Source organism: Nerophis lumbriciformis, linkage group LG38 (assembly GCF_033978685.3).
Source record: "Nerophis lumbriciformis linkage group LG38, RoL_Nlum_v2.1, whole genome shotgun sequence".
NCBI classification, from domain to species: domain Eukaryota; kingdom Metazoa; phylum Chordata; class Actinopteri; order Syngnathiformes; family Syngnathidae; genus Nerophis; species Nerophis lumbriciformis.
The window spans coordinates 18463758-18490249 of NC_084585.2; the positions used below are offsets into that span (position 1 = coordinate 18463758).

Consider the following 26492-nt stretch of genomic DNA (forward strand, 5'->3'; position numbering starts at 1 on the left):
CAGGATATTTTGCGCGAAATTTAAAATTGCACTTTAGTAAGCTAACCCGGCCGTATTGGCATGTGTTGCAATGTTAAGATTTCATCATTGATATATAAACTATCAGACTGCGTGGAGTTTGCATGTTCTCCCCGTGACTGCGTGGGTTCCCTCCGGGTACTCCGGCTTCCTCCCACTTCCAAAAGACATGCACCTGGGGATAAGTTGATTGGCAACACTAAATTGGCCCTAGTGTGTAGATGTGAGTGTGAATGTTGTCTGTCTGTGTTGGCCCTGCGATTAGGTGGCGACTTGTCCAAGGTGTACCACGCCTTCCGCCCGAATGCAGCCTGGCATAGGCTCCAGCACCCCTGAAAGGGACAAGCGGTAGAAAATGGATGGATGGATGAATAGACTACATGGGAAACAAATTTCTCAACAACTTAAGTTTAATGCACAATTAAAAGATATAAAAATAAAGTGAATATAACTGTTAAATAATATTCTGCTTGACTTCTGGTTGGTTCTTTGTGTTGCCAAATGGACCTTTTCCCAATCAAATTTGGATTTCTGCAGCCTTTTCGTTTTGTTCCTCAGAGGAGAAAGCTTATTGAGGTTGTTACTCGTACGCGTAACATCGGTCTCGGCGCCATCTCTGTCAGCCATGTGTTTGTGATCCTGTCTGATTTTGTTCCGGTATTTTCGTTGCACACGCCAGTGCCTCAATGAGATGAGCCGAATTCTGTGTTGTAGTGGTCATGTGTGAGGGTGCTCTCAGCTCATTGGTCTCGGAGCAGGTGAGGGCTGCCGCATTACTGGAAAACGCAATATAAAAGTGCCTTGTCGTGCAATAAATCCATTGACATTTCAAAGATTGTTTTGATTTAGACGGTAATACGGAAAAAGTGCATCCCTTTACAGATTGATAAGGGACGTGTTCTTATGTTACTAAATACGGGACGATTCCGTTTTTCAAGGGACAGTTGGCAACCCTACTGGTAGGTCTTACTAAAAACAGTTTTAAACCGTCTAAATTACAGAATCAAGGGTAGATATTGACACTTCCAATAGAGTTTTGCAGCACTTATTTAACGTTGTTCAAAATAATTATATAATATGAGACTTTTAGCGTTAAAGATCCTGTTGTACAAAAATTATTAGCTGTGGTTCTGAATAATTCGCACTATACTACATGGACAAAAATATTGAGACACACCTTTTAATGAGACAATTAATAATTGACCTCTTAGTTCCACATTTTGTATACTGTATATCACCTCTGTTCATAAGCGTTATGTTCCAAGCAGGTTAATGGTTAGTGAGGTGCCGCCTTTATAGCTTTTTTATGAATTTTTTTAACTTTACATTTTTGTGGTCTAAATTCCTGTAACCATTGATTAAGCTCTAATCAATTAGGCTCTAATCAATGCAGGGTTTCCCCTAATGTAATTAAACATTGCGCATCGCAACGGCAAAATCAGAGCCACCGCAGCTTGAATTTGAAGAAGTCACGCAGTTTTTTAACTTTTATTGCCAATCTTAAAACACGCGGCCCAATTCCAACCGTTTTTTTTATGTGAAGTCACACAAAGTCTGACGCTATTATTTTACTTTTATTGCCAATCTTATAACTAGCGGCCCAATTCCAACCGTTACTACCTCCCGTGCACACACATTGTCAACGTGCTTCCCTGAACACACAACACTTCGTCATTCTCTGCCAATTCACTTTCAGGCACAGTGTGTTTGGGATCATAGGAAAAATTAACATCAAAACAGCGCTGGCAGAACCGGATGGTGTAATAAAGTAAACAAAGACGCATGCGATTGTCTGGAGTGTAGTCAGCATGTCTGCGATGTGGACGTAACTTTAATGTATCCCAGATATACTGTACCCGCGGACAGCTATCTAAAATGTGCAAATATTAAGAGGATAGTGGCGGCTTACAAGGAGAGAAGCACAAACCAAGTTGTGACATCATGCTCGCTGCAGCTCGCTTTTAGTCAGGGATATCAAAGGACAAAATTAGTCTCTAAACACAAGTACAGTACATAATAACACCAGGGAAAAATGCCAGATTTTTTGCTAGTCGTTTTTAATAAAGACAAAATCAGAAATTCTCAACAAAGTACACTGTACAATAAGCAAAAACTATTGAAAATCGAGCAAAACGATATATCAAAAATATATAAAATATGTTAATACTAATTAATAATAACATAGATTTGTTTTTAAATGCATGTATTTATATTGTGAGCCTTTTTAAAGAAAATCTTATAACAAATTGTGCAATTTATACGACAACGTCATGTGACCACACCCCTAACGACGCCCCCACCGCCACCGGTATCTTGGCAATCTAGTGTAAATCCTTCAGTGTTAATACAGGTTGTTCATTAAATTAATAACAAGAAAAAGACTTGCAAAAGGATTGCTGAACATTTGCTGCAAATAGCACGTAAACTGTCTTCCTCTAACACAGTAAAAAAGTCCGACACTGTCGACGCCATGTTTACAATGATATCCAGGGTGAAGTGCTTGATTTGCTCACCTACAGCACAGTATGGGCAATTTCGCCTCATTAGAATGTTTGTTTTTTAATTGGTTATCAGAGCTATTTTTTTTTTACTTTATCGGATTTATAGGCGTGACATTATAATTCCTCATATCAAACCAATATTTATTGGCCAACCAAAGTAGGGCTGAAACTATCGGTTATTTTAGTACTCGAGTAATCTATCGATTAGTTTATTGGAGTTATTGAGTAATCGGATAAAACACACTTCCTAGCCTCAAAGTGTATTTTAAGAAAATAGTAATAAAGATGTTTGTGCTTGCCATAACCTTCATTTCCTTCTATCCACCTTCTTTTTACCTTTTTTAAAGTCTTTGACTTTGTTTAACTTTAAATACCCATTTTTTTTTACCTTTTATTTACCTTATTTAACTTGTTTTATGGTTTATTTATCTTCTTTTACCTTGTATTTACATTCTTTAATTTTCTTTAACTTCTTTTACCTTTCATTTACCATCTTTGACCTTCAAGTTACCTTCTTTGACCGTCTTTCACCTTGTTTTGTCTTCTTTTACCTTCTATTTTCCTTATTTTACCTTTAATTGCCTTCTATTATACTAATTTTACCTTTTATTTACCCTATTATACCTTCTATTTACCTTTTTTTTTTACACGTTACTACGTTTACCTTCTATTTACTTTTTACATTATGTTATCATCTTTTACCTTCTATTCAGCTTGTTTTACTTTCTTTTATGCGGCCCGGATTTTATAAATTTTTATTAGTTGCACTCATTAAACGATTATTCAAAGCAACACAATAATAATCAAAGCTTTTTTCTAATCGGATTAATCATATATCGATTAACCGTTGTAGTCCTAACTCCTTCTATATAGTATTTAGTTTTTTTTTAAATGTCAAAAAACTTGTCAAAGCACCTTCCTGCTGGAAAGGATTGAGTGCATTGACTTGTGAGACAGTGCCTTTGCTGGATTTCCCCCCTGCAGATAGCAGTGCCAACTGCTTTCTATTGAAGTTACTATTTTTTTTAAATTACAATTCAATGCAGAGAAAAAAAATCTAATTAATGCCTGGGAGCGATTGCTGAAGATGGAGAATGTTGGGGTCTACTGTACTTTCAACTTTGCGTTAACAGTTTGTTGAAGAACCGTGTCTATGCCTATAGTGCTCTAAACAAGGCATGGATGTGTGTGGTGTGGAATAAACAGAGATGGTTAGGTCCAACATTGTTTACCTCTGAATTCACAAGGGTTTTCATAGTTTGTCGTGTCCCAATACTTTTGTCTATATATGTATTCCTTCAGTGTTCGTCTCTGCCCCTCGCTGGCGTCACAGCCACACTATTACGTCCTTTTCTTTGGCAACTGCAAAGTGAGCGTTTCCTCCTCCTCCCACTGCATTCAAGCCATCCAAACCTCCTGAGAGCAAAATTAATCTTATTCCTCGCTTTTCACTCCCCTCTCCCTCTGCGCTCATAAGCTTGCTGAAATCCCAGTTGTCTTTCCCGGCCGGCACTTTGAGTTTAGGATGGCGTTGTTACAGTAGAATGAATTCAGCCAGTAAAGCCAAGTTAACAAAATCATCGCCTCTTGTCACCATCTTGAGCATCTTGTTCAAAACCAGCAGTCAGCCATCTGCTTTGCATGACTTGTTTCCTTTACTATATTCATTATAGTATACGTACATCTCATTACCATCTTCTGCTCCTGTTGGAGTACCTTTATGTAATCCATACATTTACATTCCACGCTAACGTTGCATGACTCTTGAAGCCATCTGTCTACCTATATTGCCTCCTCTTGATGATGAGGATGTTGGCATGCAGGATACACTAGACTGCTGCTGGAAGAAGCAAAATAAAGTCCTGGGCTCACTTTCCAAGGTGTACATCTCCCTCCAGTGGCTAAGGAGGGGAAACACTTGAAAAGCTTGCGATTGCTTGGTAGAAAAGATCATGCAAAATGTCTTGCTTGGCTGTTAGACCAACAAATCTTGATAGTAATAATTCATTGCAAAGGAGGTGACTCATTTGTTTCCATTTGTGTGTGCAAATGTGTGTGTGGTGTAGTCCTCCGTATGTAAGCACCATTTTTGCTCACTTATGTGCTACGGTGTATATATGTACGTATGTGATTGCATGCTTTGTCCCATTGTGGTTTCGCTTAACCCAGAGAGTTCTCCAAGGAGAGAGAGAAAGCCAAAGCTCGTGGAGACTTTCAGAAGCTGCGTGAGAAGCAGCAACTGGAGGAGGACCTGAAAGGTTACCTGGACTGGATCACTCAGGCTGAAGACATCGACCCTGACAACGAGGACGAGGCGGAAGAGGAGTGTAAACGCAACCGTAAGCGCATTCTGCATTAAGCATATACTTCTCACACTCTAATGCCCGAGAAAAAAAAATCTTCACCTTCAAAGAATGTATGTCAGCGATGAAAGTGGGGCACATCGTGACCACCGCTGGAGTTCAGCTGAGAAGGGGGAGAAAAAAAACATATTACTTGAGCAGTATAAAAAAAAAAGTCTTAATCCAAATCCTCTTTATATAAGCAGCACACATGAAGCACAAAGTGATTCACCTTGTATTTGACGTTTCTACTTTAAATCATAAACTACACACACTTGCTGTTAGCCTGTTTAACCTTGTGTTGCAGCAGTGTCAAGGATCTAAATTCTGATAAAGCTGCTCAACATGGCAGCTCCATTCTTGTCATCGTGGTTTTAGGTCCACTTACTAACATGTAAATGCATTTGTAGCGTGGCATGTTAGTAAAGGACAGGGGTTGGCAACCTGCGGCTCGTCAGCATCTTTGTCGTGGATTTCTGCAGTGGGGATTTGCTAAACACTGCAGCAACAGCTTGCCCTCCATAGTTCCATACCCATGCCATGTAGGTCCACTGGAGAGGTCACTCCAGTGTCACTTGGATCGACCCCATCGTCTCCCAAGACGGAAGGATGTCGACGACGACGAGTGAGGGAAATGTGTGTTTTTGAAAAGAGATCTATAATGTCTCATTTTCTGTGAGGTTGTGAATGTGTCCTGACCGGTGATTGGCATACCTGTTAACATTTGTTTCTGAACATAAGGTCAATTTTCCGTAAACTAGGGGAAAATAAGGGAAGCAAATATGTCAAGTGTCCGTCAAGAATGAATTACAACAGAAGAAATGCACAGGAAGTAATTTCACAGTAAAAGGAAAATGTATCTACCAAAACACATAGGTGCAAATAAGTATTATAACATTTGACTAGGGCTTCAACTATCAATTATTTTAGTGCTCAAGTAATCTATTGATTATTTTGTTCTATTAGTCGAGGAATCTGAAAAAATACACTTTAAGCCTCATTGTGTAATTTAAGGGAAAATTGTTTAGTGTGTGTGCCTCACAATACGAAGGTCCTGGGTACGATCCTGGGCTCGGGATCTTTCTGTGTGGAGTTTGCATGATCTCCCCGTGACTGCGTGGGCTTCCTCCCACCTCCAAAGACATGCACCTGGGGATAGGTTGATTGGCAACACTAAATTGGCCCTAGTGTGTGAATGTGAGTGTGAATGTTGTTATCTGTGAATCTGTGGTGGCCCTGCGATGAGGTGGCGACTTGTCCAGGGTGTACCCCGCCTTCCGCCCGTGTGCAGCTGAGATAGGCTCCAGCACCCCCCGCGACCCCGAAAGGGACAAGTGGTAGAAACTAGATGGATGGATGGATTTTCAGGGCTAAAGGTTGCGTTGAAAAACGGGCCGTAAACTGTGTTGCTGCGGCAATCCCAGAGGTAATTTTATAATTTGCTTATTTTTTTTAATAAAACAGGATGGTTGACAGGTGTGGTAATTGGATGAGCATGGAAAGCCAGGAAAAGGGAGGTGGAGCCAATGTGTGTGTGAGAGTGTCATTAGAGACGTCATCGTCTCGATTGTGTGACCTCCGTGGTAAGCTAACCATTAATATAGATCACTTGTAAAATAAAATTTAAAAAATCCTCTTTTAAAAGCTGTCGTATGTCCAGACTGTTGTTCTTTTGTGGAAGAAGGGACAAAATGGCTTTCTTGATTGTGAAGGTTGCCAACCCCTGATATAGGGTCACCTACGCCCATGGGCGTCTCAACAATTAGCACGTGTCCGTTATCTCTCCTACCACCACCACCTCCATCTTCTGCTCTCCTCAGCCCCCGTGTGGCTCCTGCTGCTCTTTGTCATTGTTGGAATATTGATATTTTTGAATACTGTTGTTGTCCTGTGCCGCTTGTATGCTCTGACCCCATTTTGATAGCAGCCCATTCTCCTCCCCAAACATGACCCTCTGCTGTGCCGTTGTGTCTGAATGCATGGGCTTGCATGCATTGCACATGAAGGGCTGACTCTGGCTGACCTTACTGAGAAGAAGAAAGGAAGGTTTGGGTGGTTCAGCCAGTCATCCGACACTCATGGTACAGTAAATCCTGTGGTTTTCCCTCCTTTGTCGTGCTTTTGTGTGAAAGTTTGTTCACGTATTTTGTTTGTTTATGTACTGTATATGCGAGTCAAACTAGAATGCTATGCTCATAGTTGGCCACAGTGTATCCTAGTATGCGCTGGGAGGCTCCATAATGCTTTGTATTAAAATGTAGAGAATACTCTGTTTCCCTACAAAATCAATGTGTAGAAATTAACAGGTAGTTTAAGATTACAATAGTACTTCAGTTTACTAGCTTTAATGGCTCTATGGTGGAGCTCGTAACTCAAAACCTTCATATCATAAATCAGCCCATTGAAATTAATTGAAAACTATTTAATCGATGCTTGGCCCCCACAAAACAGCACCATTATAATATGTTACATGCCTTTTAGAATCAATCAATAAATGTAATGTGCTACAAAAAACTACAGTTGTTTAGGAAGTAGTGTAATTAAGTTAAAGTACCAATGATTGTCACACACACACTAGGTGTGGCAAAATTATTCTCTGCATTTGACCCATCACCCTTGATTACCCCCTGGGAGGTGAGGGGAACAGTGGGCAGCAGCGGTGGCCGCGCCCGGGAATCAATATTTGGTGATTTAACACCCAATTCCAACCTTTGATGCTGAGTGCCAAGCAGGGAGGTAATGGGTCCCATTTTTATAGTCTTTGGTATGACTCGGCTGGGGTTTGAACTCACAACCTACCGATCTCAGGGCGGACACTCTACCCACTAGGCCACTGAGCTAATAACATGCATTATTACCTTGGAGTGGAGTATCTTCCTTCAGCTGCTTCTATTTCAACACCATCAGAAGCTTCTTCATAATTTTATGGATAAATGTCCGCCATTGAGATATACTAGTAGTGGTTAGCCCCGAGCTTAGTATTTCGGGCATAACTGTCCGAAGTCATTGGACGATGAGGGCTGCTGTGCCTGAATCCAACTAATGTTTCCTAGCAGCAAGTGGCCACGCAGATGTGTGACGTGAAATTAAAAAGGAATCGAAGCACATTTGTATCACCGCGTTATTAATATATATTTTGTTGCACCTGGTAACTAGTTTTCTTTTCAAATATTATGTTGAGTTATGATGAATTAGGATTCCGCAGAGGTCACATTCTTTACATGACCAACTAGCTGAGACTGAATCAACAGCGCCTCTGCTGGTTACAGCCAAGTAGTGCACTCTAATTTGTCTCCATTGCTTTAAACTACAATTAATTAATTTCACAGAATTATCAGTTAATTAATTATTGTGCGCAAACCTTACATAGTGTACATAAATTGATGATGATTGGCGACACAAAAACTGCAACCCTGAATTTGGGAACTCAAGAGTCTACCTAGTGTTTAAGTGTTGAATTACAGTTCCATCAACCCTTCAAAGGCCCCGTATTATATTTATTCTACATTTTTGAAAAAGTAGGACGACAAAGGAATAATCATTTGTGTATTTGAAGTGTGTAGTCCAAAATCTAGCTTTGACACTGGAATTTAAAAGTCAATCAATCAGTCAATCAAAGTTTACTTATATAGCCCTAAATCACGAGTGCCTCAAAGGGCTGCACAAGCCACAACGACATCCTCAGCTCAGATCCCACATCACGGCAGGAAAAGAAAAAAAGAAAAAACTCAACCCAATGGGATGACAATGAGAAACCTTGCTTTTTGTAAGCCCTTTTAGGAACAAAAATTATTGTTTTGTGTATTAGCTTCAATGCTAATGAGCTGTTTTTGTCTCTGACAAATTGTGTGTCTCCAAGAAGCGCTTAAGTGTGCTTTAACCTATTTTCACACACTGTAACTCTGCACTTGTCCATCGTAATAGATGCCATATATCACATACAACAATGTAACATTAAATAATGGGACAAGAGGACACAAACATTAGCAACACTAGCATAGCTTTATTAGCTACATGCTAAAAGCCCACTCATGTTTTCAACAGAAACATCAAGCTAGGTTAGCTGAAGAAAAACAAAATGATCAAAATCACAGCTCCCACGTCTTTAAGTAACTGATTGATAGTTGACAGAGGTTCAGACGTTAATATCAAAATACAATATCATCAGACTGCCGTAACCAAAATGAAAGCATAAAAGCAATCAATGAGTGCGTCTGTGTGTGTGTTGTGTAATGCCTCATCACGTCTTCTTATGCCTCATTAATGTGTTAAACCCTCGTGTCTGAGCATTGCACCACAGTTTCTGTTTACCTTTCACACACAGGAGTCTATCATTACGCCTGAAAAGCATCAGACTCAGTAGAAAAACACATGATTTGAAAGTGAACCCTGCCCCATTTCCTTCCTCCGTCCCATTTCAGAGGCAGGGGCTCACAGCTCCAATGTCGGAAACAGGGCTAAACCCAGATACTCTCCTCCAGCAATCAGCACTATTTGCTGAGAGCTTTGCCACTACTCGGGAATCAAAGGCAACACGTCTACATAAGCTGAGCGCCGACACACTACACACGTACACGTACACACACTGCCTTGCAAGATGCTTCACACACCTAATCAGCACTGCACACTACTTTAAGTGGAGCATTTCAGAGACAGCATTAGGAGATATGCACTTCTCTTCTTCATGGTCTGTGTCCTTCATGACTAATATATATTTTAACATTTTATGATTATCCTTTTTTTTAAATTTATTGACACAATTAGCCTGTTAGAATGAACTATAGGAGATCCTTGGTCTATGTTCAAGTTCCGTTCTTAAGACAGCGTCAGAAGCAAGTTGAGTTTTAGTGTAAGTCGAAACTACTTAAATCAACACCCAAGTTTTACTTTTTTACAATATTAACACTTTGTCGTTATAGAAGGATCCCCTGTACTCTGGCTTTGTTGCTGCCATTGGGATTCGTTGAGCATATCTGAAATTAGCTGTTTATATTTTTGTAAAATTATTTTTAACACCTTTATTTACGTCCACAGCGAGCGTTCCAGCCAGCGAAACGGAATCTGTCAACACTGAGAACCAAAACGTGGAGGATGAAAAGACGCCATGCTGTGGACCACTGTGGTGAGCGTGTGCCCTGCTTTGCAACACCCTCGTTTCGAACTAGGGATGTAACGATAAACGGTACATTGATAAACTGTGGTAAAACTTCCCACGATTAGTATTACCATTTAAAATTCAAATTATCGTAATACAGTGATTGATAACACTGATTATAACACGGACTGGTAACACTGCTCATTTACTGGAGAAGCAAGCTAGCACTGGCTAGCTTAACAAGAGACATTAACTTCATTCTCCATTAAAAATACATTCCCCAAACTAGATTTATAACACATTACTGTCTGAGCAAGTAAGATATTCAATTTTGCACAATAAACTTGCAGGATGTGCTCTCCTAGACAGAGCAATAGTTTGATAATCGAAGCAATGTGACAACAGGAAGTGAATTTGCGAGACGTCACATAAAGCAGACGTGACTTAGACTTAGACTTAGACAAACTTTATTGATCCACAAGGGAAATTGTTCACACAGTAGCTCAGTTACGAAGGATGGAAAGGATAAGGACGAAAAGGATAATGCAGGTATAAAGTAGACTAAAAATGTATGATAGTAGCCATATAAAATATAACATATATGTAATATTTACATATTATATATACAGTATATAATATATACTGATATATTATATTTTTATATAATATATACAATATATAACAAATCCCAGTTTCCATGTACAATATTACAGTATATGTAACAACTGCAGCAAAAAAAGGGCACCCAGCACACATTTTTTTTCTTTATCATTAAAAAACACTAAAACTTTTACAACTTAAAACAGAAGAAGATAAATATACTGTATTTATAAACCCAAATAAGAATATGGCTCTAAAGTAGCCAAAACAATATTATAGTATGTAAGTATTTTGTACGGCTATATATTTATTGTATTTTTTTTTTTTTTAAATAAAACTTGGTTAAAAGTGTGTATTAGTCATTTTTGGGCACAATCAACAATACAATGACAATAATGATAACCGCGATCATTTTGTTGACAATAACCGCGATATGAAAATGTTGTATCGTTACATCCCTATTTCAAACATACACTGTTTTAGTCATGTTAAAAAAACATTGGACAACTAAATGACATTTGTGGAGCCCCCTATGTATACTGGTCAAAATGCTTTGTAAGACATGTTAGCATGTTTGTCAGAAAAATAATAGTAGAGCCAACACAGTCGAGGTGCAGATGTTGACTTATTTCCACCCTTTTCTGGTTCAGATTAATCATACACAACTGATACAAACATGTACCCAAGTCTTTTACTCTGTATTCTCACCTCAGTCAACCAACTTCTCCTTTCTACCTTATAACAGTTTTCCTTTTTGCAACCACTCTCTCCTTTGACCTTTTTTAGACAAACAGTCATCTTAAACCTCTTTCAAACTGTCATTTGCAAACTTTGACAAATTCTTCTTTCTTTCAGTCAAAAAATTTCAAAGTCAAAGTTCAGGTCAGTATATTTGTGCGTCTCTGCATGACCAATCACACAGTCTGGTCAGCTCTATCTAGGGATGGGTACCTTTTCATTTTGAACCAGTACGATACCAATTCCCGGTACATGGGAATCGATAGTGTTACCAAATTTCGGTATTTTTGTGTGTTTATGTCTCAGTAAATGTTAATTTGTTTAATAATAAAATTTAAATATTTTTTTACATTTAACAGTAAGCTGATAATAATAACTGTGCTTTACAATTTGTATGTCTTGTTTTCTTACACTTCTGAGTCTCATTTGCAAGTCTCATTTGCAAGGCTGCATTCACTTCAGTTTGTCCTAGATGTGTTGCCATAGTCAGGAAGTAAGTAGTCTTTGCCAATAAATTGAATGTGCTAGTTTTATCCTTTGATTGAGCCCTACAAAGTGTTTATACTTTAAGTATTGTACTTATTACACAATAGCTGTTTGATTATAACGTGCATCTTAGTTGTAATTTTGATTACCAGATTTAGAGGCGTCGCCAGGTAAAATTGCTAATGCTAATCAGTAACATGAATATGGCATACCCCTTATAAATTAGCAAGGAGCTGGCGTATTTGGAAAAGGGGAGCCTTATTTTTTAAGTGCTTTCTATCAGGCATGCTTGCTTTGTTGGCATAGAAAATTGCAACATTACCTAGAGGCAGTCCACTATGAATACGCTTGTTTGTTTGCCAAGTTCTTGAGCCAGTTTAGAATCTGCAACCAAACGTGACGTCACTTGCAACAAAGGTATCGAAATTTGGTACCGTTTGATTTTATGTAAGTCAGTACTCGGTAGAACCATTGGAATTTGTTCATACTAATAAAAGTACCGAATTCAGTACTCATCCCTAGCACACTAGAATGTATTTTAATGTATTCTTTTCATCAAACAGTATCAGTATTTTCCAGTATGAATTTCTATAGCATGCTAATGCTACAAAAAGACATAAAAAACCAACTAAGAAGCATGTATTCTAAGTCAGACCTCTTTACATCCCCTCGTGCAGTCGGCGCTGGCGTCGCTGGAACAGGTTCTGCCGCAGAAAGTGCCGGTTGGCTGTCAAATCGGTGCCTTTCTACTGGCTGGTCATCATCTTGGTGTTTCTCAACACTCTTACCATATCGTCAGAACACTACAACCAACCCTTGTGGCTGACGCAAGTGCAGGGTATGGACAACGTCGCAGCAGTCTTTCTGCACCGTTCAGCTACATGTGTGGTTTCCTTTCTTCCAGATGTGGCCAACAAGGTGCTCTTAGCTCTGTTCACTTGCGAGATGTTGGTAAAGATGTACAGTCTGGGCCTGCAGGCCTACTTTGTGTCGCTCTTCAACCGCTTCGACTGCTTTGTGGTGTGCGGAGGAATCACCGAGACCATCCTGGTGGAGCTGGAGATCATGTCGCCCCTCGGGATCTCCGTGTTCCGCTGTGTGCGCTTGCTGAGGATTTTCAAAGTCACACGGTATGACCATGACATCAATCCAGTCATTTTCTACTGCGGGAATCGTTTACAGTGTATGTCTACACCCCTCAGACTGGCTGATAATTGTTGATACAACCAAATGAGAAAATTACCACTGTTTAAAAATGTTCCTGTGATTTTGTTTAGAGATATAGGGAGATTGTGCAATAATTTGGGATATTTGTTGACATGATTACTGACGTGTAAACAGCAGGCAAAGGCAAAACCTACAGTACAGGCCAAACGTTTGGACACACTTTCTCATTAAATGTGTTTTCTTTATTTTCATGACTATTTACATTGTAGATTGTCACTGAAGGCATCAAAACTATGAATGAACACAAACGGTATCTCTGTTTTTTCCAACTACGCACCATAGCCAATATCAAGTCTTTCCTCTCCCCCAGTGACCTACGGAGGGTCGTGTTGATGCTCATCTTCTCTAGACTAGACTATTGCAATGCCCTTTATGCTGGGGTCACCGACAAGACCATCCATAGCATGCAGCTAGTACAAAATGCAGCTGCCAGGCTGGTGACAGGCGCAAAAATGAGGGAACACATTTCTCCCATCTTCTCCTACCTTCACTGGCTCCAAGTGAAGCGCAGAGTGAAATTTAAGATCGTCACGTATGTCTTCAAAGCGCTCAATGGTCTCGCCCCAGCTTACATTAAAGATCTCCTGGACCAACCCACCAGCTCGAGGCTTGGTCGTTGCCTTAGATCGGACAACCAAATGACACTGAAGGTCCCACGGTCAAACCTAGTGACAAAGGGAGACCGTGCTTTCTCAGTGATGGCACCTAGGCTATGGAATAAGCTCCCTCTGAATATTAAGTCTGCCACCACTCTGGACTCTTTCAGAGCACAGCTTAAAACTCACCTCTTTACCGCAGATGACTTTTGATTTGTGTGTTCATTGTGAGTCTTAAATGTTTAGTTTAGATTCCTTTGTGTCTCAGTCTCTGTTTCTGTTTTTTTGTTTTTTTTGTTTTTTTTGTTTCTCCACTCGGAGAAACATCAGCCCTGTTACATCAGCCTCGGGCTGATGTAACAGTTGGTTGGGGGGCGCATAATAAATGAAAATAACATAACATAACATAACATGTGGAGTTATGTACATGTTTTATATTCTAGTGTCTTCAAAATAGCCACCCTTTACTCTGATTACTTTTTTGCACACTCTTGGCATTCTCTCGATGAGCTTCAAGAGGTAGTCACCTGAAATTTTCACTTCACAGGTGTGCTTGAAGCCCATCGAGAGAATGCCAAGAGTGTACAAAGCAGTAAACAGAGTAAGGGGTGGCTATTTTGAGAAAAAAAATTGAATATAAAATATGTTTTCAGTTATTTCACCTTTTTTGTTAAGTACATAACTCCACATGTGTTCATTCATAGTTTTGATGCCTTCAGTGGCAATCTACAATGTAAATAGTCATGAAAATAAAGAAAACGCATTGAATGAGGAGAAGGTGCGTCCTAACTTTTGGCCTGTACTGTATGTCTACTGTATCTAATATATATGAATACAGTGATTGTACTATATATAGTAATCTATGGAAATACGGTGGTACCTCTGGTCTTTGTTAGTAATCCGTTTCAAAAGGTCAGACGAAGCCCAAATCGCACAAAAACCGAAAAAATGTTTGTTGGGATAGAGGGGATTGTACCTTCGTACTTTGCTACAAGTTCTTTCTTGAATTCAGTGTGAAATAAATCCGTCATTACCTGGCACTTCAGGTCTGACATACACTTGTATTTTCCTTAGTATTTGTTTCCTGTCCAGCGCTCTAATTTGTGGTCCACGTCGTGCTCCTTGAGCGCTGTTTTCCTCACCTCTCCCTAATTGGTAATTTGAGCACACCTGTTCCTAGTAGTCAAACAGACTTCTATAAATACCAGCCTGCTATGCAGACAGTGCTGGAAGATTGTTACACGTTACGGACTATTGTTAAGTGTGGCAAACAGTTTATGTTGCTCATGCTAATTGTTACCTTTGTTATGCTGCTCATGCTGTTGTACACTTACTTCCCTGATGCACGACTTGTGAGAATTAAAGACTCCTACCGGCACGCCGCCATCTGTGTCCTGCAAATTCAATGTTTCTCACTGTTTTAATGTGGCACTGTTTAAGTGTTGGCACTCGCAACTTTCTATGGTCGTATAGGGCTTATATATAAGTTATACGCAAAAGCAGAGACTGAGTCACCAACGCGTGGGATTGTTAGTTTGGGCACTCAATTCCACAGAATGATGGCAAACTGACTAGCAATGTTTGGCCGTGTGATAACCGAGATGGAATGCAAAAACTGGGCAAACTTGTAGAGAAAGTTTTCACTGAATCATACGAAAAGTGGGGCTGAAAAAAAACCGAGGTTCCACTGTACATATTGTTTGAAATAAATAGTTGAAGAGTTCAATGGCTTTTTAGCCATTTGTTTTTTTTCACTTCATCATAAAATGCTCTCTACTTTGCCATCTTGTTATTTTTGTCCCCAGTCACTGGCAGTCACTCAGCAACTTGGTGGCTTCTCTCCTTAACTCCATGAAGTCCATCGCTTCCCTGCTGCTGCTGCTCTTCCTCTTCATCATCATCTTCTCCCTGCTGGGCATGCAGGTGTTTGGTGGAAAGTTCAACTTTGACGAGACCCAAACCAAGAGGAGCACCTTTGACAACTTCCCCCAAGCTCTACTTACCGTCTTTCAGGTATTTAGAGCGGTCATTCCCAAACCACTGTGCTGCAAACACAGGACTCTCATTCTATAAAAGGATTTTTGTAGCCTCGCTCTAATTAAAATGTTATTTAAAGCATTTACTGTAGACAGTTTTAATGCAAATTATTTATCCTGCCTTGCTACTGCAGAAAATTCTGTAAAAATACTAATTGATTACCAACTCAGATCTTGACCGGAGAAGACTGGAACGCTGTGATGTACGACGGGATCATGGCGTACGGAGGTCCTTCCTCTTCGGGGATGATCGTGTGCTTTTACTTCATCATCCTCTTCATCTGCGGAAACTGTATCCTCAGTCAATAAGGGCACTTTCATCAAAACTGGGTTTATGTGATCTACAGGCTATTACACTTTTTAATAAAACAGGAAATTACTCAACTTGTTTCCTTTATCAGCGACTTTGTTCAGATATCCTCCTGAATGTCTTCTTGGCTATTGCTGTGGACAACTTGGCAGATGCAGAGTCTCTCAACACGGATGAAGCAGATAAAAAAGGGTAAAGCATCACTATTTACACTTTGCAGTCAAATATTTAGGTTTTTACGTCTAGCATAAACAAGGGAGAGTATTACATTTTTGCTCCAGGGCTGCCCGTGTGTTTGTAAAATGTAAATCCCATTTAGACCACTGCAAAAAAATACAATTGTTAGGGATGCAGGATATATTTGTTTTCAAGCCGCTACCTATAAGTAATAACTTTTTATATCTATATTTAACTGTAATTTGGGCGCACCTTTGTTTGCGACTGGCTTTGCGGCAGCTTCTTTAGCTTTCAAAACAACGTCGCAGAAACGCTTGCATTTCAGATGGCTGATAAGGTTTGATGTGTTGAAGCTCAGTGTTTTTTTCCCCTCTTCGTGGAATATTTGCAAAAGATTTGGTGCAAATAGCACACAAAATGTCTTCCTCTAAAACAGTAAACAAGTCCCACACAGTCGACGCCATGTTTGTTTACAATGAACTCAGAGAAAGTTCACAAAAGGAAAAAAGGAGCGCTTGCTCACCCAAACCCATCAACAGCACAGTATGAGTAATCTTTCCTCATGGAGCGTTTTTTAAAATGTTTTTATAATAGAAGCTATTTTTTATTATTACTGGGTTTATCATAATTCCTTCTATCCTCCCTTATCTGTCTGATTTTTATTGACAACCCATACAAATCAGAGTGGCCAGCATGCTCGTTTTGCCTAAAAAAGACATGTTTCGAAGCTAAAGAAGCCAACAAAACTAATCTGGGTCGTAAAATAAACATTGACATAAAGATTTAGCGTATATGCTTGTGCTAGAACAAAATTGAAGGTGTCCTGGCTGGACCACAGGTATGATAGACCACTCGGAGTGTAACGGCACACCATAATATTGGACCATTCCTCGGCTTCAAAGGTCACAGTTTGATTCATTTTGGGTCCAGTAAGGCAACAAAATGCGTTACATAAAACTGCTTAGTGTTTGTGCGAACAACTTGAATGATTTTTTAAAAATAAAACATGAAAGAAAAGGCGTACATTACCTTTACACCTTGATAGACAAAGTAGGTGATGTAACATCTTCATGGCACCAACAGAGATGCTTAGTAGTATCATCAAACTCATTTTAAGCTGTTATTTTAGTAATGAAAATGTTTCATGGTAAATCAATTCAAGGAGGAGGAACCCCAAATGTAATATAAATCGTATGTTTTTGCAGTTAAACATTATGTACTGTCCAAAATTAGAACTAAAGAAATACATTAGCATTATTAAATTTGTTATTTGTACAGTATAAAGATGTGTGTTTCTGTTCCAGGGACAAGAAGGATGAGAAAGATGAGAAGGTATGCTGACTTTCAATCAAACAATAGTTTTAAAATTCAAAAGCAAAAGGTCAAGCAGTTTGCACATACGTCCAGGACGAAGAGGAGGACAACGACGACACTGCAGCAGAAGAGGAAGACCCAGAAGTCCCAACAGGACCTCGGCCGGCCATCTCCGACTTGGTAAAGAAGGAGAAGATCACGCCGATCCCAGAGGGAAGTGCCTTCTTCATCTTCAGCAACACTAACCCGTAAGAGACCGCACAAACACACACGCTTGAATTAAGACACAACCTGAGCTTAGCTTTTGTTTTGTGCTGCAGGGTCCGCGTGTTTTGCCACAAGCTCATCAATCACCACATCTTCACCAACCTCATCCTTGTCTTCATCATGCTCAGCTCTGTCTCGCTTGCTGCCGAGGATCCCATCAGAAACTTCTCCGCTCGCAATATCGTAAGTGTGTCGCTCATTTTTGCAAAAAATTATTTATATTTACATATTAGAGCTGGGGTTTTCAAAGTGTGGCAGAGTGAGCCCATAGACAGTAAACGCATTACCTAGAGCAGTGGTTCTCAACCTTTTTTCAGTGATGTACCCCCTGTGAACATTTTTTTAATTCAAGTACCCCCTAAAGCATTTTTGGTTAAAAAAAAGAGATAAAGAAGTAAAATACAGCACTATGTCATCAGTTTCTGATTTATTAAATTGTATAACAGTGCAAAATACTATTTGGGAAAAAAAGATATAAAAATAACTGAAAACTTGTTGAAAAATAAACAAGTGATTCAATTATAAATATGTCCGCAAAAAATCTAGCTGTCAACACTGAATATTGCATTGTTGCATTGTAATGAATGGAACAGCCTACTTGATTTGATGTTCAGTTTATGAACTTACATTCATATTTTCTTGAAGTATTATTCAATAAATATATTTATAAAGGATTTTTGAATTGTTGCTATTTTTAGAATATTAAAAAAAAAAATCTCACGTACACCTTGGCATACCTTCAAGTACCCCCAGGGGTACGCGTACCCCTATTTGAGAACCACTGACCTAGAGGCATTACCTATTTGCCAAAAAACAGCGTTTTCTGCTCGCTCAAGATAGTTAAATTTATTATTTTTGCCTAGCTAAAGTTAAGTTCTTACAGAGGTCTGTAACCTGCGGCTCTGGAGCCACAATTGGTTCTTCTGCCTCCTTGTTGTGGCTTCCTCATATTTTTTTTAACCCCAGAGTGAAAAAAGTTTGCATTTTTAAAAAGGGTTCTATAATTTCTGACTGTCTGTGAGGCAGTGAGCTGAGTCCTGAGGTGCAAGGATAGCAAGTAAAAGAGAATGTTCAGTTCGGCTTTTCGAGTGTGCAACCCCCTTGGGAAAAGAAAAAAAAAGAGTTTAATTTCATATGGACAGGTTGCTTTTCCTGTAAAATAAATAATAAAACAGATGAAAACTTTTAAAAGTTTATAAGCTGTTTTACATTTTGCGGCTCTATACTATTTTTCCTTTGTGGAAAAGTCGGCAAAATGTTTCTTTTGATAGAAAAGGTTGCAGACCCCTGATTTAGCAGGTTTGAAAATAATGTTTTTCTTTATTTTTCTCTAGCTGCTGCACCTCCACACTTTGAAAATCCCTGTCGGAGAGAACTATAGTTGTAAAGTTGCTAGCAGTTCTGTTTTTCTTCTGAACTCTAGACAGTTTTCAAAGCATAACCAACATCATTACATACACTAAAATAGCATAATTTAAAAGAGATGTAATTCAAAAGATTGAAAAAGTCACCTCAGCTGTGACATGAATGGCAATATCGATTTTCATAGTTGAATACAATACAACAAGTGCTGACAACTTTTACACAGTATTTACATATTCATTTAAACAACAAAATAGATTATATCAAAAAATGTAGGCAAGCAGAGTAGTAGATGTAAGTCTAATAAGTAAAGCTGAACTGAAAATATGTAATTTGATTAGAATGTATTATTGAGTAATTAGCACAATGTACCAATAATGATAATAATATTAATAGGGGTGCACGATAAATATTGGACGATATGAGGAATTATAAGGTCAATAAATCAGATAACGTAAAAAAAATATCTCTGATCTAAAAAAAAAAAAAAAACCTCTAAGAAGCAAGAGCACCTGTACTGTGCTGTAGGTGAGTTAAAAGAACATTAACCTTCAACACATCAAGCCCTATCAGCCACCTGGGTTGCCACCATCACTACAACAGTGTTTATAAAGGCTACAAAGACGCCTGCTGCTAAAGAAGCTGCCCCAAAGCCAGTTTCATAGAAAATATATTAATAATTTATCGGTATCAATCTTGAAAAGCGGAAAGTTAGCGTATTAGTATAGGCTTGGAAATAATTATTTTGCACCCCTTAGTAAAAATAATTGACTGATTTATATAGCGCCTTTTTTCAGAGACCAAAAGCTCTTCACACTGAGAACCTCAAATACAGTTAACCCTGTTCACACATCTAAAGACAGTGACTTGAAGTAGGGGTGTAATGGTATGATATATTATGTTGAAACTTATGTCGGTTTTAAGGTCACGCTTGGGTTATTTTTGGGGAACAGAATGCAAAACATAAAACTGCTTAGCTTTGTATAAAAAGATTTAAAAGGGTCATATTGTGCAATGACAATAAAGACCTATCCTATCCTATTATGATTTTTTTCCCACATTTAAAATACCTGGTGGTGGTCTACTTAACATGCGTCTTCTCCCCGTCAGCCATGATGTAGTTTTCAGCGCTTCCATATAAGTTATAAGTTAAAATTATACATTACTTTGTATTTGAAATGGCAACAGCGGAGGATGCATGTGCATGTACGAGCCAGTCTGCCACAGAACAAAAGGATAGAAAAAAATAAGGATCTTAGTGACTACAATGGCGGACTCACGCAAAGCTCTTCTGGTAAAACATGATCATATATGAGATATCTGCTGATGCAAATACGCCACTACCTTGTCAAATTCCAAACGACTCATTTGGAGCAAAACTGAAGGAAGGCAAGATTGTTTTATAAATATCTCCGCTATGCCTCCATGGTTTAAGTTCACATTTCAAGGATTTCAGGAGATCCTAAGTACACAAAAACAGGTAACAACAGGTAAGATAAGTCGGTTTTGCGTATTAGGACCCCTTTTAATGGAACATTTGATGAAACAAACGTCAATGAAACCAAAAAAAAACTGTAAACTGCGAGCAGGTAATTCTCCAAAAAAAAGTATAATAGAAAATACAAATACTGTGGTACTTTGAGATACGAGTGTAATTGGTTGGTTGTGTGATGCAGCTTGTACCACAAAAAACTTGTATTGTGAAACAGAAAAATTAAATAAATGAAAATCAGTTTAACGGTAAATGGGTTACACCTGTATAGAGCTTTTCTACCTTCAAGGTACTCAAAGCGTTTTGACACTATTTCCACATTCACCCATTCACACACACATTCCCACACTGATGGCGGGAGCTGCCATGCAAGGCCCTAACCACTACCCATCAGGAGCAAGGGTGAAGTGTCTTTCTCAAGGACACAATTGGCGTGACGAGGATGGCGGACGCTGGGGATCGAACAAGGAACCTTTAAGTTGCTGGCACGGCCGCTCTACCAACTAATCCATGCCGTGCTCCGTTTAATTTGTGCTTGCCCTCCCTTTTACATAAAGAATTTATAAAAAAACAATACCTTAGAATGTAGTACAAACAACTACAGTAGTTTTATGAAGTAATGTAATAATAATGTCCAACATTTATATTGGAGAGTGGACTTCTACAGTATCTCCTTCCAGCTGCTTCTCCGTCAAACACCCCTTCAGCAACTTTTCAATATTTGCGTGGATAAATGTCTGCCAGTTAGATATCATTTTAATGTTCTTGGCTGGCGTTATTGACTAATTTTGCTTCAGTAAGCTGCAGACTAAAAGAGCTACGCTCAAACTGCTTCACCAAGTCAGCTACACGCTCAGCCATAGTTTTTGATTACAGTATTTCTTTTTTTAATTCAATGAGTGTCATCACACTTCTTCTTTTCAGCACAGTACATTACACTCACATTCTCCCTTCCCATGCTTGGAAAAACAAAGTTGATCTCCAGCCATATGCTAATGCGAGCGAGTACGACCAAATGCTTTGGTCGGTCGGATCTTACAGGTTTAACTGTGACACACCAACTAGCGATGAGGAGGCTTGAAATCAAAACCTAAAACATAACAATTAGCCAAGAGACATATCTTTATATCCCAAAAAAATTGAAAGCTGTGACATTTGTATCTTGAGGTACCACTTTATTGGTTTACGGAGTAGACGCCTGACTATACCGCAGTAGGAACTGCACCATAAATGTTCCGGACTGAAAAATGTGATGACTAATTGTTTTGAACCGTTACACCCCTATTGTGAAATGATAAAAATAATTTGGGATGATTTTTTGCACGTTCATTGTGACACTTTTACTACACTAAAATATCACTTTGATTGACATTGACCTGCAGTTTTTGAAGGTAAGACTAGGTAAGAGGTAACATGGCAAAAACACTGGTCCCTCTTACTTTTCTATGGTTTATGCATTGTTGATGACACTATATGGACAAATGTATTGGGATACTAGACCATTACACCTACAGGAAGTCATTTTTTGATATCTTATTCGGCCAAAATATCCTGCTAAGATGAAGAAATAGGATTTAGGAAGGGTTTTAGTTCAATCCCTGTTTAATTGATTAGTAAAAGTGGATCACACCTGGCATGTATGTATATACTGTAGTTTTTGTTGGTAGAACACAAATCATATTTTTTACTGAGTGGTTATATGCCATGTTTTGTTAGTTGGTGAAAAGCTTGATGAAAATGTCACCAACCAACTTCACCACTGAATAGAGCACTCCGCTTATTGTATTGCATGAGAATAACAACAAGATGCCTGCAAGATGTGTTGTGGTTTGCTACGACTCAGCATCTATTTGAAACTGTGTCTCAATATTTTTGTCCATACAGTGTATTTTCACAGCACACTGCAGTGAAACCTCTAAGGTCGAACACAACCAGTTCAGGGACGTGTTGTAATTTGAAATAATTTGTTGCAGGGTTAAAGTGTCGCCATAGTGAAAGCTTTATTCAGTCTAAAGTAACATTTTTAGCATTTATAAATGTTATAACAGTGGTATGAAAGTGTTAGTAGCAACCACAGCTGACTTTATAACACTTTTTTCATTATTGTTGTCATATATTAGATGTACTTTATCTTTAAAATCACTAATTTACACAGAGCCCAAGAAACAACATGCTTGAGTTACACACGTCTACCACTGCACAAGATAAAAGAGGCTGAAAGTCAGTGTCTTCATTACTCGTGTTCTGTCGTTAAGGTTGATTCATGTGATAATGTTGCACATTTTTTATGATACAAGCCAAAAATCTGAAACTGGAGTAAATTACATCTAATTTGCATAATTGGCAATGACGCACATGCATGTAATTTTTATGCATGCTGTTGGAGAGACAAAAACTGAGCTGCTTGTTGAAAGAGCGTTATGCTCTCTCATGTTAGATGTTAGCGTCGTAAAAAGTCGCTAGATCTATCCCTCATCACTTTTTCCTAAAAGACAATCTAGGGGGGTGGGGGAAAAAATATCAAAATGGCAATATATTGCGATACTTTTTCTAACGATATACAGTATATCGATTTCTTTTTGTTGCAAGCAAGGCGGTAAAATAATTTGATAGTAAGAAGTAGGGGACATTTATTTTACATTTAAGTGGCAAAAAACCTGATCCACTTTCTGCACAATTGCAAAAAATGTAAATAAATAATTTTTTAAATTATGTTTTTCCAATGAATTACTACTGTCATATAGTGTACATATATACAACTTGTATTTTAAGCTGCATTTTTAATTCATCAGTGAACTGTGTATAATACATCACCATATCACAATTTGTAATACTGTATTATACCAGAAATCAAGTATCCTGAAAAGTATGAAGTCCATGCCAATACACAGCCATATAATATTTGCTGAATAATAGGGGTGCTGGAAAAATGTATTCACATCCGAATCGCGATTCCTATTTATTACGACTCTGCTGGTGCCCAGAGCTAGGACCAGAACACGGTGAAACTGCATTTCAGTTTCATGCTACTAAAATCTGCAATAGTATTCCTGAAAATGTGAAACGGGCCTCTACGTTGCCAATGTTCAAATCCAACCTGAAAACACTTGTTGTATTAAATTTTGCTTATGATAACTGAAAGTATTTTATCTATAGTACTTGATAGATTTGTATTTTAATTAATTATGATTGTTTAAATGATGATTTTATTTTCTGATTTTAATTTGAAAGATGTATTTATATTTTTTAAATTTTCAGTAAACACCTTTGAATTACCTTGTGTACGATTTGTGTTCTATAAATAAACTTGCCTTGCCTTGCCTGAATCGATTCAAAATGTTCAAAAACATTTTTAAAAATGTCCAACGTCATCTCAGCGCTTACTCGCTACATACATATGTCATTAGTCAGCAGCCAAGAGAAGCTTTTGTAACCTGTAACCTGTTCTAAAAAAGGTTTTATTATAACTTCCATCATATATTGTGAGAATCAGTGTGAAAGCAGAATGTGTTGGTTTGAGAATCGTGATGAATCAAGATTCTGGATCATATCGTCACTCCAAAAATCGGAATCTAATTGAATTGAAGTTGTTTTAAGATTCACATCCCTACTAAATATAGCGACAACGTTTCTAATATGGCAACACTGATCCCTCCTGCTACATCTTCATATTTTGTGGCAGTGTGTGTTTATGAATGAGGGCCAACAAGTAGCGCCAAATCTTTTTGATGAGGTCCAAACTATCCGAGGTGAGCCAAAACAAGTAAATGAATGTATAAGAGTTCAGGCCAACATTTTCTGGGGCCGTTCGACTCTAGAGGTTCCACTTCAGTCGCTTGTGCCGCTGCGGTTAAAGTCGCCACTCGTAACGAGCCGTGTGCTGTTCCAATTCGTCCAAATTCTTTTGGCAACCAAATTTCCAGCTAAAGACAACTAAGCTAAAGTCGTGTTTGCTAATGATGTATGAATTTGCACAATGAACTGTCTTTGTTAAACATCTGCGTTGCTTTTTGCAGATACTTGGTTACTTTGACTATGCTTTCACGGCTATCTTTACTGTTGAGATCGTTTTGAAGGTAAATGTCATGTGTCCCCTGTCCGTGCTGTACCTCCCACCCCCCTATAACCCTTCAAACGTGTGGTTGCCTTCCAGGTCCTAGGCTATGCAGATTATGTCTTCACTAGTATGTTTACATTTGAGATCATATTGAAGGTAACCCATTAAATGACAACGAGAGCCTTGCTGCATTCTCTCCTTGTGTGTCACCCGCCACTCAGTACAACCTGGCTTGTTTGTTTCCTTTCTCTTATTTACTTTGTTTGCTTCATGGCACCTCTTTTAAAGCAAGACACTCAAATCTATTCGAGTTGTTAGTCAGCTAAGTGAAGAAGACAAGTTGGGGGAAGGAAACAGGGCATCAAACATTACATGCTACCCCCATGGGTGTCACGTCATGGCTGAAAAAGATGCAGGAATGGATGATGTTTACTCTCTAACGGGCTGCTCGGACATTGTTCAAGCATTGACTGAAGTTGAGTCGGAGGTCATTGTTTTGGAGGGGGTGGAGGGCTCAAACAGAAAGTCAACTCCAGTCAAAGCTAATTATTCCATGCCTCCTGTAGGGACCCATAAAAGAGGGGGCAAAGTCAGCCATGTTCCAGCCGAGCATGGTTCGGTCTGCTTACCCTGACTGAGTGCATTGAAAGGTGGACTCGTCCTTAAAATCATCTGGACCAAAAATAACCCCAACACTGCTATTTGACTCCTAAACATCCCCAACGCTCCCAGTTAGCGTTTAGCATCGCGCTGCAAGGGCCCCACTCTTTACATGCACTCTTCAAATAGGGTTGCCAACTGCCCCGTCGTATATTTAGAAACAAAACTAGGCGTCCCGTATTGAGACTAAAAGGGACACACTTTGTTTGTGGGAATAGTTGAAAATGTTAATGGAATTAACAGGGGACTGTATACTTAATTTTACGGTAAATATATTCCCAGCCCTTTCCTTCTCTGTCACCAATGGGAGAAAATAATTCACCAACTTTACTGTGAATCCCTGGTGGTGTAATGGTACACTTTTCTGACAGGGTTGTGTCAGGAAGGCTGGTATAAACATTAAACTAAATCAACATGTGATTTTCTCGCTGTGGCAACCCGTGACGAGATAAAGCTGAAAGGTCGCTATTTATTTAGGTAATGTTCTTATTTTGTACTAAAAGCAAATTATTTAGTCCATTCAGGATGTTGGGATCGCGCCACTTCATGAAAATTCAACCAAACTCCATAAATTACCGTATTTTCTGGACTATAGACTATAGAGCGCAGCGGGATATAGGCCACACCCACTAAATTTTAGAAGAAAAAAATATTTGTCCATATATTAACCGCACCAGACAATAAGCTACAGATATATAGGTTGCGAAGTGCGTTATTTCCACAGTAAGACAGTAAGATTTATTTACATACCTTAATTGTTCCCAAACGGTGCCTGTTACACGGCAGCAAAACAGCTGATCAAACAAAACAGAAGTCATTGTCATGGACCCACAAGCTGCGGAAGCTAGCTCTCCAATCAGCTAAACAGACTCAATAACTCCACGGTGACGTCTTGGTGATTTTACTGAGGAATTTATGAAACTGAAACACTACAAAAAGAATGCCATTATGAGTTAATAATACTAACACAGACAGTCGTAATCGTGTCAGCATATTAACTAATGCTAACGACTCTAGCCTCATTACATTACGATAGCACGTATAAATATTCATGAAAACACTCCTACAGACATCATTTTAGTAAGTATAAACAGTTTTAGTTATACTATAAATCTTACAAACGTTGCCTGGACGATGAATAAAGAATCCATACGAGTAGAACGCTATGTACAAGAAGACTTTGGTGGTGTTTATTTCTGGAATTATAATGAATT

The 26492-nt window shown here is 38.8% G+C and overlaps 1 protein-coding gene across 4 annotated transcripts in view; it reads left to right on the forward strand.

The window, feature by feature from the left end:
- The window catches only part of cacna1da (calcium channel, voltage-dependent, L type, alpha 1D subunit, a), a 179313-nt gene that overhangs the window by 98850 nt on the left and 53971 nt on the right, over positions 1-26492 (forward strand). The window contains exons 9-22 of one of the 4 annotated variants that reach the window (XM_061932764.2): positions 4689-4858; positions 6868-6942; positions 9896-9983; positions 11412-11438; positions 12458-12618; positions 12685-12910; positions 15409-15616; positions 15811-15931; positions 16054-16141; positions 17431-17458; positions 17534-17688; positions 17761-17890; positions 24578-24637; positions 24715-24774. In XM_061932764.2, the coding sequence (XP_061788748.1) occupies positions 4689-4858; positions 6868-6942; positions 9896-9983; positions 11412-11438; positions 12458-12618; positions 12685-12910; positions 15409-15616; positions 15811-15931; positions 16054-16141; positions 17431-17458; positions 17534-17688; positions 17761-17890; positions 24578-24637; positions 24715-24774 (1597 nt within the window). The remainder of the gene's footprint in view (positions 1-4688; positions 4859-6867; positions 6943-9895; positions 9984-11411; positions 11439-12457; positions 12619-12684; positions 12911-15408; positions 15617-15810; positions 15932-16053; positions 16142-17430; positions 17459-17533; positions 17689-17760; positions 17891-24577; positions 24638-24714; positions 24775-26492) is intronic. The other 3 variants (XM_061932765.2, XM_061932766.2, XM_061932767.2) reach the window with 3 other exon arrangements.